The sequence below is a fragment of the Psammomys obesus genome, unplaced genomic scaffold, assembly GCF_907164565.1.
Source record: "Psammomys obesus unplaced genomic scaffold, mPsaObe1.curated_primary_1811, whole genome shotgun sequence".
NCBI classification, from domain to species: Eukaryota; Metazoa; Chordata; class Mammalia; order Rodentia; family Muridae; genus Psammomys; species Psammomys obesus.
In genome coordinates, this window is record NW_026596117.1 from 15,841,219 (window position 1) to 15,856,193 (window position 14,975).

General features: G+C 34.8%; 1 protein-coding gene across 1 annotated transcript in view; it reads left to right on the forward strand.

Annotated features, from left to right (window-relative positions):
• Positions 1-204: 204 nt before the first annotated feature.
• The window catches only part of Gabrg1 (gamma-aminobutyric acid type A receptor subunit gamma1), a 91,641-nt gene continuing 76,870 nt past the window's right edge, over positions 205-14,975 (forward strand). The window contains exon 1 of the mRNA XM_055629441.1: positions 205-429. Within this exon, the coding sequence (XP_055485416.1) occupies positions 329-429 (101 nt within the window). The 5' untranslated portion in view covers positions 205-328. The remainder of the gene's footprint in view (positions 430-14,975) is intronic.

Below are 14,975 nucleotides of genomic sequence, written 5' to 3' on the forward strand. Positions count from 1 at the left end.
AAGAAAAGGTTTATTTTTCTTCTATATTAAAAAAAAAAAAAAAAAAATACGGAGTCTTTTTTCCCGACTGGGCTTGATTTCTAGTATGGGAAACCCCGCCTTTCCGAAACACTGATTGGTCCAACTCTTTTTGAGATAATTTATGCGGGCATCCTCCCTGTCTGATTGGCTCCTCAGATCAGTTCTGCTGGGAGTCGCGTCCTACCTGGTTCCGAGGTGTACTGCCTTTCCACACTCTCCTTGTACCCACTGGGCTGCTGCTGAGGCGAGAGGCAAACTCTGGGCTAGGGGACTGAGCTGTTGGAGGAGGGACCACAAAAGCGACCTGATGGGTTCTAGGAAAGCCTTTCTCTTTCCTTCTCTCCTGTGGAGTCAAACTAGAGGAGTGAGGTTGATGTTCTTGCTACTAACCCTGCATTTGGGAAACTGGTGAGTAAATTCCAGGACTTAAAACTATCTATTTTCTTTTTCTTTAAAAATTATCCCGAGTAATTTGCATCTTCCCTGGACATGTGCAATGTTTGCCATCATTGTATTTTCTGATTCTGTTTATTTGGAGACAGCATGAAATTAGCCTATTTCTGAAGCATGGATGTTAGTTTTCTTCTTCTTCTTCTTCTTCTTCTTCTTCTTCTTCTTCTTCTTCTTCTTCTTCTTCTTCTTCGAGTTCTATGGGATTCAAAACTAATATGAGCTCCAGTTCTACAAAGGGAAGTAGGAGTAAAATGTTGTTGCCACTATGTTTGGGACTGAATGATGCTTTGAACTAACTTTCTGGATGATTCTGCATTTTAAAGACAAAGTTACTTTCAGAAACTTTTTGTTACTTAGCATAATATATATGCTGCCTGTGTATAATAAGACAATATTGTGGGGTTTTCCCCCTCATTCTTTTGGGGGTAACTTTCCTGGTTAAGACAATTTTTTATAAGCTAGATTTGACTATGCATCTATCAGCTGTGAAATATGTATACATATATATTACCAGAAATAATGTTTATTTTATTAGAAACAACTTTGACAGTCTTCACTGTTTGATTGCTTATCAATTAAAATGCATGATAGTATGCATGTCTTAGCTGTATTTGTGTGTGACACTACCTCCAAGCACAAATCTCCAGTGTGACAGAAACAAGACTGGACTGTAAAACGTTTCAAAAACTTTGAAGTCTGATATTGAAAGAAAATGCTCACACTTGGACTGTAGAGAAGACAGAGTGTGGAAAAAGTTGTCACATTTGGTTAAGGAATAGACACTCTAAAAGTTTTTTTTAAACACTACTCATGCATTGTTTCACTTGTTTTAAATAAATTTGCATTCAAGTTTTGGTATTCTATGCTTTAGTGCTGTTTAGAATTCCAGTAAAGCACAATTACTATGAAGATAATTTTATATGTAGGTTTTATTGCCATTACCAGTAGCTAGAACATCTGTATATCCTCAGAATGTGAGCACTGGATAAGATCATAAGCAATATTGACCTTTCTGGATTAAAAATTTGATCTTTGGTATGTTTATGTTTCATTGAAGTAATACAGTTTTATTTGTCCTTTTGCCTTAGAATTTTAAATGTTCTCTATGTACAGACAATGTAATGAATGATTCATTCTATATACTGTGCTGTAATGGCTTTTGTCCTTGAATATATCATGTTTCGTAGAAGATATTTAAGAACAGGTACTTTTATATCATTACAAAAGAAGAATAAAATTGCCCCAGCAGTTTTCTTTTTGTTTTTATAACTGCACGTTTCTATTTCAATCATGTAGGGATCCTGTCTCACAAAATGCATATTTCTATCTAAATAGGTATTTCATTTGGAGTAGACTTGCATTACATTCATTGTAGCTGACTCCTAAACTCTCATCAAGCTGCTCAGAGGTAAAGAGCTCTGTGTTGCAGTAAGCAGGGAATTTACTAGATACATTTTCTTACCTGCTACAGCTCTTTAAACTCAGTGGATACAGTGGTTTCACTTAAAACATGTAGGAAAGCAGTTGAACATGTCTGACTGCTTCAAATGTTCACATTCAATTTACATCTGAGATTTGAAATGAAATATGCAGTGATTTAAGGGTCTCTTCATAAGGTCTGAGTAGTACTGAAAAGGAAAATTCTAATGTGACTACCATTTTCTTTTTTTACTACACAGTAAAAGAGAGCATAGGAGAGAGTGAAAATAAGTTACAAGGTTCAAATATATAAATATTTAATTTATTTTTATCATATAGATAAACTTAATTGCTTTGTCAGATGAACAAATACATATGGAGACAAATCTAACTATTTCTACTATATTATGGTCTGGGTCCTTCAGTTATGAGCATTTATGGCTTTCTTTTATGAAGCAGCCAAATTCGTAATGAATTTTATATTCTTTCAATATATACTTGAATAAAACTGTCATAAATAGTTATAAACTTTGCATGATCATAAATATGACTCTTCTCCCCCATTAATTTGAGGTTTCTTTTCACAAATAAATCACAGACTGTTCTTTCTGTGAGAAATTCAATGTTATACTAGTTTCTAAAATACACCTTCAATGTAACCTATTTGGAGATTTACTAGATTGTATTATGTTACTTTCATATTAAATCAATGGAGAGGTCTTGTTTCCTTGTTAGGTTCTATAAGAGCAAAGGGAGACAGTATATTGACTTTCCATATTGCTGAATTATGAAAACTGATCCTTCTGTTCTATCTAAAAGCTCTGGTCATGGATCCTGTTCTTCATTATCTAGGAGAGTCTGTGGCATCGTTACAACTTGGATTAGGTTTCATAAGTTTGATTTCACTTTTTGTAATGTTAAAATAAATGTAAGTGTGATAAAGTTTACAAAGAGTTGAAAAAGTGTCTTGAGATTTTAGCTGTTCTGAAAAGTAACCCATGATAACCTTTGTCTGAGAAGTTACATTTTTGCAATGCTGAAGAAATATTTAATTTCTTTTCATGGATAAAATGGCATTGCAGCACTTTCAGTTTTCTTCATTTATATTTTCAAATTTACTTATTTTAAAATGTATTGTTTTAGGTCATATCAGGAATAACCTTATGGATTTGGTAGTTCATAAAATATTTTTCTTTATATGTCTAGATTTTAGCCTTATTTTTCTAATTCAGTGCCAATGGTATTCCATGATTACATATTCAAAGGACCCAGACATAAACTGATTTTGAGATGAGAAGATTATAATTGGTGAAAGTTCTGGAGAGAGAGAGTCCTTTAAATTAGCCAACACAAAATTCCAATCCAGTTGCTTTGTATTCTGTATATTGAATCACTCGTTCGCTAAGCAATAAAGAAAATACTTCATAATGCAATTAGGTTTCATGGGTATTTTGTATTTATGTACATGAGGCTGCATTATTTACATGAGTTTATATTTGTTTCCTAACATAAGAATAAAAGCACAGTCCCAAGGAGGAGGAGTCAAGGTATGGTAGAAAGCGGAACTGAAAAACTAGTGAGGTTTTGGAGAAATGAAGGTCACATATGGCACGTGAATTCCTAAGTGAGGAGGAATGAGTGAGAATAACTTGGGAAAGATGTCAGGTGAATATTCCTACATGGGAGGTGGCAAGTGACAATCCTGGTTTTCATCATTAAATTTCAATGTTACTTTCAGGTCTCACTTCTTCCTGAGCGACTTCAGGCAAACCTTTGTGGCACAGAGAACTCATTTTTTTCAAAATTATTTAGAGAACATAAAACATATTTGGGAAAAAAAACCAAGCACATGATACTTTGAGAAGGACATAATGACAGATTTTCTGTAGGCTCATCACCATTCTCATATTATTTATCCTTTTAAAGTGGTTTTAAGTACAGTGGAATTAAATATTGAATCAGATATTATTAAGCATCACTTAGAATTTGACAAGATCACCCATTCATGTATTCAAACATATTTATTGAGTACCAATTGGTTATAAATGCAGTGGATAATGAGCGGTTTACTCTATCAAATAAAGTAAACACAATCTTTACACAAATGGAGCTTGTCTCTCTGCTAAGTTCTATTCATCGTTTATTAAAGAAAATTCCTAGCCAAAATAAACAGAATTCAAGAGTCCAAAGACAGTTTGTTGATAGTTCTTCACCTAAAAATGAGATCTTCTGAAATTTCCCGTGCTGAGATGTTAAGTAGCATTAGCTTTTAAATTTTGTTTGGGCAACTATATTGCTGAGATTTTATGTATCATATTAAAAAAAACACTGTCTAGCGCTATGGTTCTCCACTTGTGGGTTGCGACTCTTTTATGCTTGCATATCAGATATGTTGCATATCATATATTAACATTATGATTCATAAGAGTAGCAAAATTATAATCACAAAGTAGCTATGAAATAATTGTGTTGTTGGGGATCACCATAACATGAGGAACTGTATTAAAGCATTGTAGCATTAGGAATGTTGAGAACTACTGGTCTAGTAAAAGGTATCCTGATTCTTCAGCCCTCCTCTTCTTCAGGTTTCACTTATCCATAAATATACATTGCATTGTGTATGTATCAGTTGAGAATGGGTATTTCATGTTATTTGCATTTAGACCAGTTATGAATCTCTGCAATCATCTCTATTTGCTGGAAAAGAAGTTTCTATCATGAGAGGTTAGAACTACTCTAATTTGTGAGCATAAGAATGGGTATTGAACTTAATGATCATAGTGGTTTAGGCAAGAGATGGTAAAAGCTTCTCCTCTAGCGTTTATGATGTTGGCTAGGTTAAAGAATCAGCCATTAATTTATTCCTATTGAGCAGGCCTTACATATAATTAGATAGCTGTTGGTAACATAACAATTAAATATTTTATTAGTGATAGCAGTGATTGTATCTCTTTAGGTTGATAATCATTGTGGTTCCTTGGCTTTTATGATGGTTAGGACTATCGGTTGATTTTCTCTCTTGGAAGGTTACTCAGCATTTTCTGATAGTACAGGAATAGTACTCCAAAAGGATTTCAGATCACTTCCAACATCTTTGCTCCAGGTCCTCTGTCTGAAGTGTATGGTATCTTCTGCAATAGGGTTTTATCTTTGAATTCTGGGATGTAGCCAGGAGCAATGATAATAGCATGTATTGAATACTGTTTTTGTACTCTATTGGACTCACCTAAACCAACAACTCAACAAGTGGTTTCTCATGTCTATACTGCTCTTTTGTTAAATAGTCTTTGGCTACTAGAGTGAGCATCATGAACCCATAATGAACATTCCATTGATACATATTTCTTTTAAGTCAGAAAAAGTAAAAAATTATTTTCGCTAAGAAAGATCTCCCTGTTAACATAACTAATCCCGTTGCTCAACCACCATTAATAAGAGCAACACTAAATGGATTCAATAGGATATGCATATTTGTAGTAGGGTTTATGACATTTGGAGTCATGAAGAGCCTAGCCAAGCCATACACATAAATTAAAATAAAATACAAAAGGAGACTAAACACTGCATATTGCTATTTACCTCATTTTACAAAATGGAAATACAAAAGCACGGATACTTGTAAAATATATTAAGGTTTATTTTACTCTTAAATACTAAATTCAAGGGTGAAATTCACATGTTCTTTGATCAGAACCTACATTCTTAATACCAAACATTTCATAGAGTAAATGCATTGTAAGCCAAATCAGTGACCATTATTCTTGATAGATGTGGGCTAGGCGGAAAATAAGAAAGAAGGGAAATACTATGTAAATAGAAGAGGGGAGAATGAGTCAGAAGGAAAGGAAAAAAAAAAAAGAAAAAAAAAAAAAAAGAAAACCCTGGCAGCATAATTGTGGGTTCATCAATGCAAACAAAATGAGCTCAAAGTTTAGGTACAAATTGTTGTAAGGAATGGCTACTTATTTTTCAGGGTTCTATAGAAAATCATGGTGGAGTTTATTATGTATAGGTGTACCACACACTACAGATGAATGAGGGAAGTCACGGGAAGCCACAGTTTCTCTACAAAAAGATAATAGATGCCTTATCACCAGACCTATTCAAGCAGAAGCTTGTTAGAGTGTTCTTCTACTCGGTAGGAGGCTGATGAGATTTATGGTTTTTATCTATTTTTAAGCAGTATCTAATTTTCTCAGTGCTAAAATAGTTTGGCCAATTGAATTCTAATGCTTTAACAAATAGCCTTAGCTATTAATCCACTCAATGAATATTTCTTGCCCATTATTCATCCAACAACTATTTACTCAGTGCTCACCATGTGTTAACAAGTGTCCTGAAACCTGGTGCTAAAGTGGTAAGCAAGAAAAACCTATGGTCTCCTTTGTTTGTAAGGTATAAAAGGACGTAGGTATGACACATATTCTAGACACACAGCAAAGAGATATGAGGTCCTTTTACTTTGAACCTGAGTTCTGTTCCTCAGTGTGTTGATTTTTTTGTTAATAGAAATAAGTAAATACAATAAAAATCCCATAAGGCATGATCGACATGCTCAGGGAGGTACAATGCAAATGGTGAATAATATTCTGGCATTAATGCAAATTCAAGCAAAGATCATACATTCTGAGATATGTTAAACCTAATTTGTGCCAAAGTATTAGAATGAGAGCTGAAATAGGTCATAGACTGGTGTGTGTGTGTGTGTGTGTGTGTGTGTGTGTGTGTGTGTATTAGGATGTTTGGTAGTTTTTGGAAACTTTCTTACTTTCTTCATCTCATGTAGCTTTAAAGTAGAAGCAGCATTTCTGTAAAGGCTCCATAATTTCCTATTAACATGGAAGTTCTGAATTATTGAAATCATTTTTACTTAGAAACAATGTAGTCTGTGATTTGACATTTCTCTTTATGTTTTGACAGCTGACTAGCAATGTTAACAGACTTCCAAGCCACAGGGATATGAAAGCACACTTACAAATTCTAGACTCTAACTCGCAGTTTCATGAGTAGATCAGAAAAATCAATGTTTAACATATGTTGGGCTTAATATTAATATTTTACTACTGGTGTGATGGAGTTTCTGAAAAAGCTTTAGAAGTATTAGAATGAAAGGTTCTGGCCATTAACTCACTGTTCTGTGTACTTCTGAGGTGATCACTTAGATTGTGCAATGTGTGAATTTCTTAACTACAGGGATGTATTTGCTTCACAGCCATCCTGGATGTGTGTAATTATCAAAATATTCATCTAGTACATGTACATCAGTGTTTTCAATAAACAGTACATGTTGAATACACTGGATTTGGTCTCACTGAGACAACTGCACTCTATAAGATAGTTTGCTATTTGTGCAAATGTTTTATGAATAAATGCTTATTTCCAGGATTTGCTTAGTAGCAATTTGTTTTAGCAGCTTCAGATTGTCACAATTAGCATATAAGAAAAACAATTATTGCTTGTTTCTGTTATACTCAATTGTATCCTTTCTGAAGGGAGTATTCCAAGAGGATCTTATCTTAATGAATATTGTACTTTTATTTTAGATTCCAGGACAAACAACTTGTGTGGTTCTCTTATTTGGATGTAAGGAAATTAGACAGGAGCCTACCACAGGAGACCTCTGAAAGACTTTACCCAGCAGTGTACCAAAGCAGATGCTGAAACTCATAACCAAACTGTGGGCAGAATACAAGGAATCATATGAAAGAAGGAGGAGTTAGTAAAACCTAACTAACTAAAGAGGACAGGAGCTACATAAAGAGAGAATCAAAATCAAAATATCTGCTCACAGGGGTCTTTCTGAGACTGATACTCCAAGGAAGATCCATTCATTGATATAACCTAGAACCCCTGCTCAGATGTAGCCCATGGCAGCTCAATATCCAAGTGGGTTTCCTAATAAGGGGAACAGGGATTTTCTCTGACATGAACTCAATGGTTAGCTCTTTGACCACCTCCCCCTCCCTGAGGCAGGAGCAGCCTTGCCAGGCCACAGAGGAGGATTTTGCAGCCAGTCCTGATGAGAGCTGATAAGCTAGGGTCACATGGAAGGGAGGAGGACCTCCTAGATAAGTGGACTTGGAGGGGGGAATGGGAGGAGAAGAAGGAGGAAGGACAGGATTGGGAGGGGACCAGGAGGGGACTACAGTAGGATACAAAGTGAATAAATTGTAATACATTTTTTAAAAAAGATAATTTAAAGTGTTCTGTAATCGAATAAGAATCAACATAATGCCTTTACTTTGCAAAAGTCTTGCAGATTTAAAGCATTTATCTGATGCATAATGGCATCAAAGATTTAGAAAATGTAAATGACCTGAAGGATCGTGTCATATATAAATCTAATTTATGATCCTGTCAGACTCTATGAATATAAATTGAAATGGAGACTTTGCTGTTCCTTTTAATATAATTTATACATATTGTCTACTTAAAATATACTGTACTAAAGATTAAACTTGCATTGTTTTCCCTAAAAAGAAAAAATAATACTGCCATGGAAGTAGTTAAAAAAGACATTTATAATTTTGGGGATATTCATCATATCCATAAAGACTTTCAAAAGCCTCATAGCTCCTGAAGTCAGTTGTAGGGGCGAAAAGGGTGATCAGCTGTTAAACAGGCAGAGTGTTTTCAGTAGACCAAATTTTGATTCCAGGAATTCATATCGGGTCCTGGGAACCGTCAGTAACTCCAATTTCAGGGTCTTCATAACCTTGTTCTGACTTCCAGAGTTACCTGTGTTTTTATGCATACCTCCATTCCCACATATGCACAGAGATTTAAGAAAAAAAGTAATCTCTGATTTAAAGGACAGAGTTTACCTAGAAAATAAATAAAAACCATCAAGAATCAAAATGTTGGCAAGTTGCATTTTTTAGTAATACTTGTTACTGTATTTTTTACTGGAACATGTATCAATAAAAATAAGAATTTCAAAATGAATATGTGAAATACTAAGAAAAATGTTTTTTTGTCATTTTATCTCTCTATCTCCCTTCTAAATGTATGCTACTAAAACATGTTTGTTTGTTTTTAAGAAATCTACTCTGCAATAATTCTCTTTTTATTAGTGAAAAGGTTTTAAGTCTTGTAGCTCTAATCTAATTAAATAAACTATGTTGTAAAAGTTTAGCAAGTGTCATAACCTTTTTGGAAACAGTGACCTGAGAAGAACTTGCCCTTGTGGGAGGATCTAGGGGCACTAATGAAGGAAGACACTAATGGAGAAAGTCACTCACCCTGTCTTTGGGGACCTGTCTACTGGTGGATTGCTCATGCTGTAGATAGAGTGGCACTAATGTGTATCACTAATAGGACTTAGCAGGTTATTAAAAATAAAAACAAGATGTAAAAAGAGGACATGAATCAGAGGAGCAGGTAGGGTGGTCCTATGGGAAGTTGCGATGAAGCTTTATATCTGGCTATGATCAAAACACATGTGTGAGATTTTTCAAATAATAGGAATTATAAAAAAATCGAAGATAAACAACAGCTATAAAACACAGAGCTTGAAAAATGACGCTTTTATAGATCAATGTATTTATACTCCTTTTTAATGGTTTTATACTAAAGGTGAGGTCTGGTTTATGAGATTATTCTTTAAATTATATTCTCTCTGTTTTGCAAGTATGATTTTTATGTATATGTGTGCATAGATAAATAATATACATTACTTTTGTTTCAATAAATTAATCAATATTTCTAAGTTACTTTACACGGAGGAAGTCTCACATTCTATTGATGGTTGTAAAATGCCATTTATCCATCTTCTCACTGGTAATGGATCATTTAATATTTTGCCAGTGTGATGCTTAACAGTATTGTTACATCTTAATGTATTTTACATTACTACCATATATTTACCTGTCTTTTACAGTCTTGGAATTCTCATATGTTTATTGCATTGTGTGTCTCTTTGTCATCTCTCGTATTGTCTAAAGTGAATGTTATCATATCACTCTTTCAGTTTTTCTTGGTTTCCTATTGTTGTTTCTATATGCTCTTTATTTTTTCTATATGTTCTTTAGTAGTTAGCCGTTTAATGATTTTTAAACTTAACTATCTAAAATTTTCTGTTAGAAATCTGAATTTTATTTCTTATAACTGAATTAATCTCAATTTCAATACAATTTGCTAGATGTTTCACTCTCATTTCTAAACAAACTAGCTATTTTTTTTTCCATTCACCAAATTTCCATTTTTTTAAAATTTGGTTCTGAGGATTTAATTTACTTTCACTTTATTTATTTTTGCTTTGCTCAGTTAAGAAAAATTCAAAATTTATTTTTAATATTTTATTGTTTTATAACATTTGCATGCATAGGACAGTGGTTTAAATAAGAAATTTCCCCATGGGCTCTGGCATTTGAACACAGTCTCCTCTTGGTGTTGTTTGAGGAGCTTTATGAGGTATGTCCATGCCACAGGAAGTAAGTCACTGGGACAGGCATTGAGATTAAAAGCCTCATACTACTTCTGGTTCCGTCTCTCTACTTTCTGCTTGTGGTTGATGTTTTGAGATCTCTGTTTCTATTCCTATTTTCATGCCTGACACTGGGTGCAATGCCTTCTGCAGTGATAGACTCTTATTCTTCAGGAAGTTCAAGGCAGGCAAGCTCATCCACAAACTGTTCAGGTCATATGTCTTACCACAAAAATGGAAAGGTAGCAAACACAAATACTGCTACTGAAGTGATATTATACTTGAGTTATAGAACAAATAAAATCAAGCTAGAACTCTGGAAGATTCAGACCTATTGGCTAGCTTTCATAGTGCTAGAAAAATCAATGCATATCGGCAGAGTATAAAAATTATCATCAGTATTACAGAGTTACAAAAATGACTGGTATTTTGAGACATGCTTATTGCTATAATAGTGGCACGACAGTCATGGGACTAGAAACCCATCACTTTATGATTAGATTTAACACCGTCTCCACCAGGTGAAAAACATACCAGGCGCTGTTGTTGGGTGGACAAGTATATGGCTATCCAAAACAATCTGCTATTATTCTGCTATATGAACATATTTTTAAGACAAATCCTGATGACTTGTTATACTCATAAGATTAGGGCACCTTTTGCACACAGATACTCTCCATTGGGCAAAATGCAAAGAATTAAAACATGTTGAATATTCTGTCATAAATGGAACTTTGCACCACAGCCTCTCCTAAATGCCCAAGAAATATTCTGAAAGAAGGTGCTAGAAGATTGTAAATGCTGGAATGGGTGGACGATACAGATATAATGGAGAATTTACATATTGTCGTGACAACATGCACAAGATGAATCCAGACAGAACACAGCATTGGAACAAGAGATGGGCTCCTTATTTGGAGCTATTGGCAAACTGATAGCTGCTGGAAAAAGGGAGAGTGAACTTTCTGACAGGGTGTGATCCTGGTGGATGGTCATACTTCCAAAAGAATATGAACCATTCTTTATTGATTAAAGGGGGGGTAAAAAAAAAAAAAACAGAGTTATGTAGGTGGTAGTGAATCCCTGTGGAGCTGGGTGAGGATGTTGAATATGAGTGAAATGCATTGTTTAAAATTCTCCAAAGATCTAATAAAAATGAAAATAAAAATTATAAAGATTATTTGATACAAGGGTTGATATAGCAAGACCTAAGAAAGTTTCTCCAAAATTTGGAACCTTCTAATGGATTTTTTCTTGATACTAGAAGTATGAATCTTGTCAAACTCTTCAAACCTTCCAGAAACTTTTTTGTATTTATTTATATATAAAAAAAAGATGGGCCATAATACAGACCTTCTGTTGGGCACAAGCATATTTGTTCAATCATGGAGGAAATAACAATTGAGATCCTGTTTTATGCCATGTACTATTGTAGGTGATGAAATTACATAAAGAAAACTAAAGAGGCAACTTGCAACAGTCTGAGTTACCCTTGAGAATGCATGTTCAGAAACTATTAGAGAGTGTTTTTTTTTTAAGATTGTCTTGAAGAAATTAATTTCTTTTACTTTAAACAACTTCTAAGATCCTTAGAGAGAAGATTGTCTACCTTCAGATACTACTGATGAATGTACACCTGCACATCATTAAGTAAATATAGACTGAACAAGGCTGGCCTTGCAGTTGCAAAGCCTGAATATAAAACTATCCCTCAGAGATTTATTGACATAATTAGCATTATCTTAATATGCCATATTGAAAGCATAGGACCTAAAAATTGGATTTACTCTGACTAAATAATTTGAATTATTTAATTTGAGTAAGAACATCAACAAAAAATAGTTGAGCACCTAATATTTATTGAGCATTAAAATATTGAGTATCCTCAGGTTAATTCAGATCAGCAAAGTAAAACCAAGCTTGTTAAAAATCAGACTAAGAAATGTATATGAAAAATATATTTTTTTCTTTTTTTCTATCTCAAAGTTTCCCAGGTAATAGAAGACACTGTGTAATTTTTGTTCCACACTTAGTAATGTCTTTCATGGAAAATCTTGTTTAAATATTTCCAAGTCACAATGGAATAAGGAGCATTTCTAAGACTAATTTAGTAAATACTTTTTCGATGAATGGGCAGAATATGCTAGAAAATCCATCGTCCTTTGTTTCTCTTATGTTTTCAGAATCATAATCAGCCTATCTAGTTCTTATCCTACAACAATACGGCATTCAAACATACCAAACAACCTAAGCATATGCACATGATTTATGTGGAAGAGGAGATAAAAGACCATAAAAGCCAGAGCCGGTGACCCCATGAAAATTCATCTTTTAGACACAAGGCTGATGTACACTCAAATTCATAAAGACTGAATTTACAAGGCTTGTACAAATTCAACCTAACTAGACAAAAATCACAACAAACAGAAGAGAAAGTAGGTACAAAGCCTCACCCTAACCAAGAAGCTTTTGCAATTGATTTGGAGGGAAAACTAAGTTTCCTTTAATTTGTTACATTGGATATATCAATGCAATCCAGCAATAAAAGACCAATACAAAGTAGACTTCATGGTGTGTGTGTGTGTGTGTGTGTGTGTGTGTGTGTGTGTGTGTGTGTTTATATTTGGTACTTCTTGTCCTTTTAGTTTTTGTTGTGTTTATGAGTAAGCAAGAATGAAGTTGAGTGAGCTTGGGAGAAGGGAGAATTTGGGAGGACTTGGGGGTAGGGTCAAAAGAAAGATCCAAATATATTGTATGTAATCAATGAAAGAAAATATTAACCATTTGGCAAGTGACAACAGATGCTATAGAACCTAGAGAAAAAAAATAATTCAGGTCAATGCCTTGTTTAAATTTTATCTATTACAGGATGTTTAATTATAACAACAATATACAAGTACATTTATGTGAACTTTCCTAAGACTGAAGGTGCATATTTCTTAGAGAAATATTATGGTATTGATCAAATCTATATTACTATTTACATGAACTGTCATGACATTAACAAATTGACACTGTTTGAGTGATCCAGAACCAATTCCAGGACTAGATAGCTTGCAGACCTAGCATAAAATCAAGTATTAGATTTTTTTTTAAGAAAAATGTAATAAAAGACTCCTAATGACATTCTATTATACTTTCTTGATGGCTTTGCTCAGCCATCATTAGAGCAGCTTCTTCTTGCAGAAGATGGGAACAAATAGATTCACAGGCAGACATTACTCAGACAGTGAGAAACTTTGGAACATTCTGCCCTTAAACCAATGCCTCTATCAAATCTTTCTTCTCATGGCTCAGAGAAATTTGCAGAAGAGGAAGTAGAAAGAGTATAAGAGTCAAGGAGATAGGGAATATTTACAAAAAAAAAAAAAAAAAAGAGCCTATAAATCAACATGACCAAAAATACATTCTAACTCACGAGACTGAGTCAATATTCACAGAGCCTTTAAGAAACTGCACCAAGTCCTCTCTGTATATATTATGTCTTCTAGTTTAGTGTTTTTAGGTGATTTCTGGGTGTAAATATGAGTGGAAATTTGATTTTTTTATGCCTTCTGTTGGGATATTTTCCCTCTGTTTGTTTGTTTTGTCCAATTCCCATGTCTTTTTATTGGAGTTAAATTAATGTGTTATCTTTTCAAATTATTATTATGTTGTTTGTTCACTTTGTATTCCAGTTGTAGCTCCTCCCTCATCTATTCTCAGTCCCACCCTCTCTCCCTTCCCCTACAGGAGAAGTCCTCCTCCCCTACTGTCTGACCCTAGCCTATCAGGACTGCCTGGATTCTCTTCCTCTCTGGGCTGACTAGGTTGCCCCACCAGGGAGAAGTGATCAAGGGGCAGGTGACCGAGTTCATGTCACTTCATGGAATCCTTTAGAGGACATCTGTGGTAGCCGTCTGAAACTGAAAAACTTCTGTAATGTAAACAGTACAACAACAAAAACAAAAACAGCCTACAGACCTGGAAAAGATCTTCACCAACCAATCTGACAGAGGGCTAATGTGCAGAATATATAAAGAAATCAAAAAATTAAACACCAACAAATCAAATAATCCAATTAAAATGGGGTACAGAAAAGACCCTGTGCCCAGATATATTTGGTCCTTGTAGAGCTCCTATCCTTTCCATATCATACTAACTTCCCTTCTTTCATATGATTCCCTGCACTCTGCCGAGGGTTTGGTTAAGGGTCTTTTCTGAGACTGACACTCAACCAAGGATCATCTATGGATATAACCTAGAACTTCTGCTCGGATGTGGCCTGTGGTAGCTCAGTAACCAAGTAGTTTTCCAAAGTAAGGGGAACACGGACTATTTCTAACAGGATCTCAAGGGCAGGCTGTTTGACCCCCCCCCCCCCAGGGGAGGAGCAGTCTGTTAGGCCACAGAGGAGGACTTTGCAGCCAGCCCTGAAGATACCTGATAAAACAGGGTCAGATGAAAGGGGAGGAGGTCCTCCCCTATCAGGGGACTTGGAAAGGGGCAAGGAGGAGACCAGGGAGGGAGTGTGGGGTTGGGGAGGGAATGAGGGAGCGGGATACAGCTGGGACACAGAGTTAACAAAATGTAACTAAAAAGGAAAAAAAATAAAAATAAATAAAATGGGGTGCAGAGCTAAACAGAGAATTATCAATGGAAGAATATCAAATGGCAG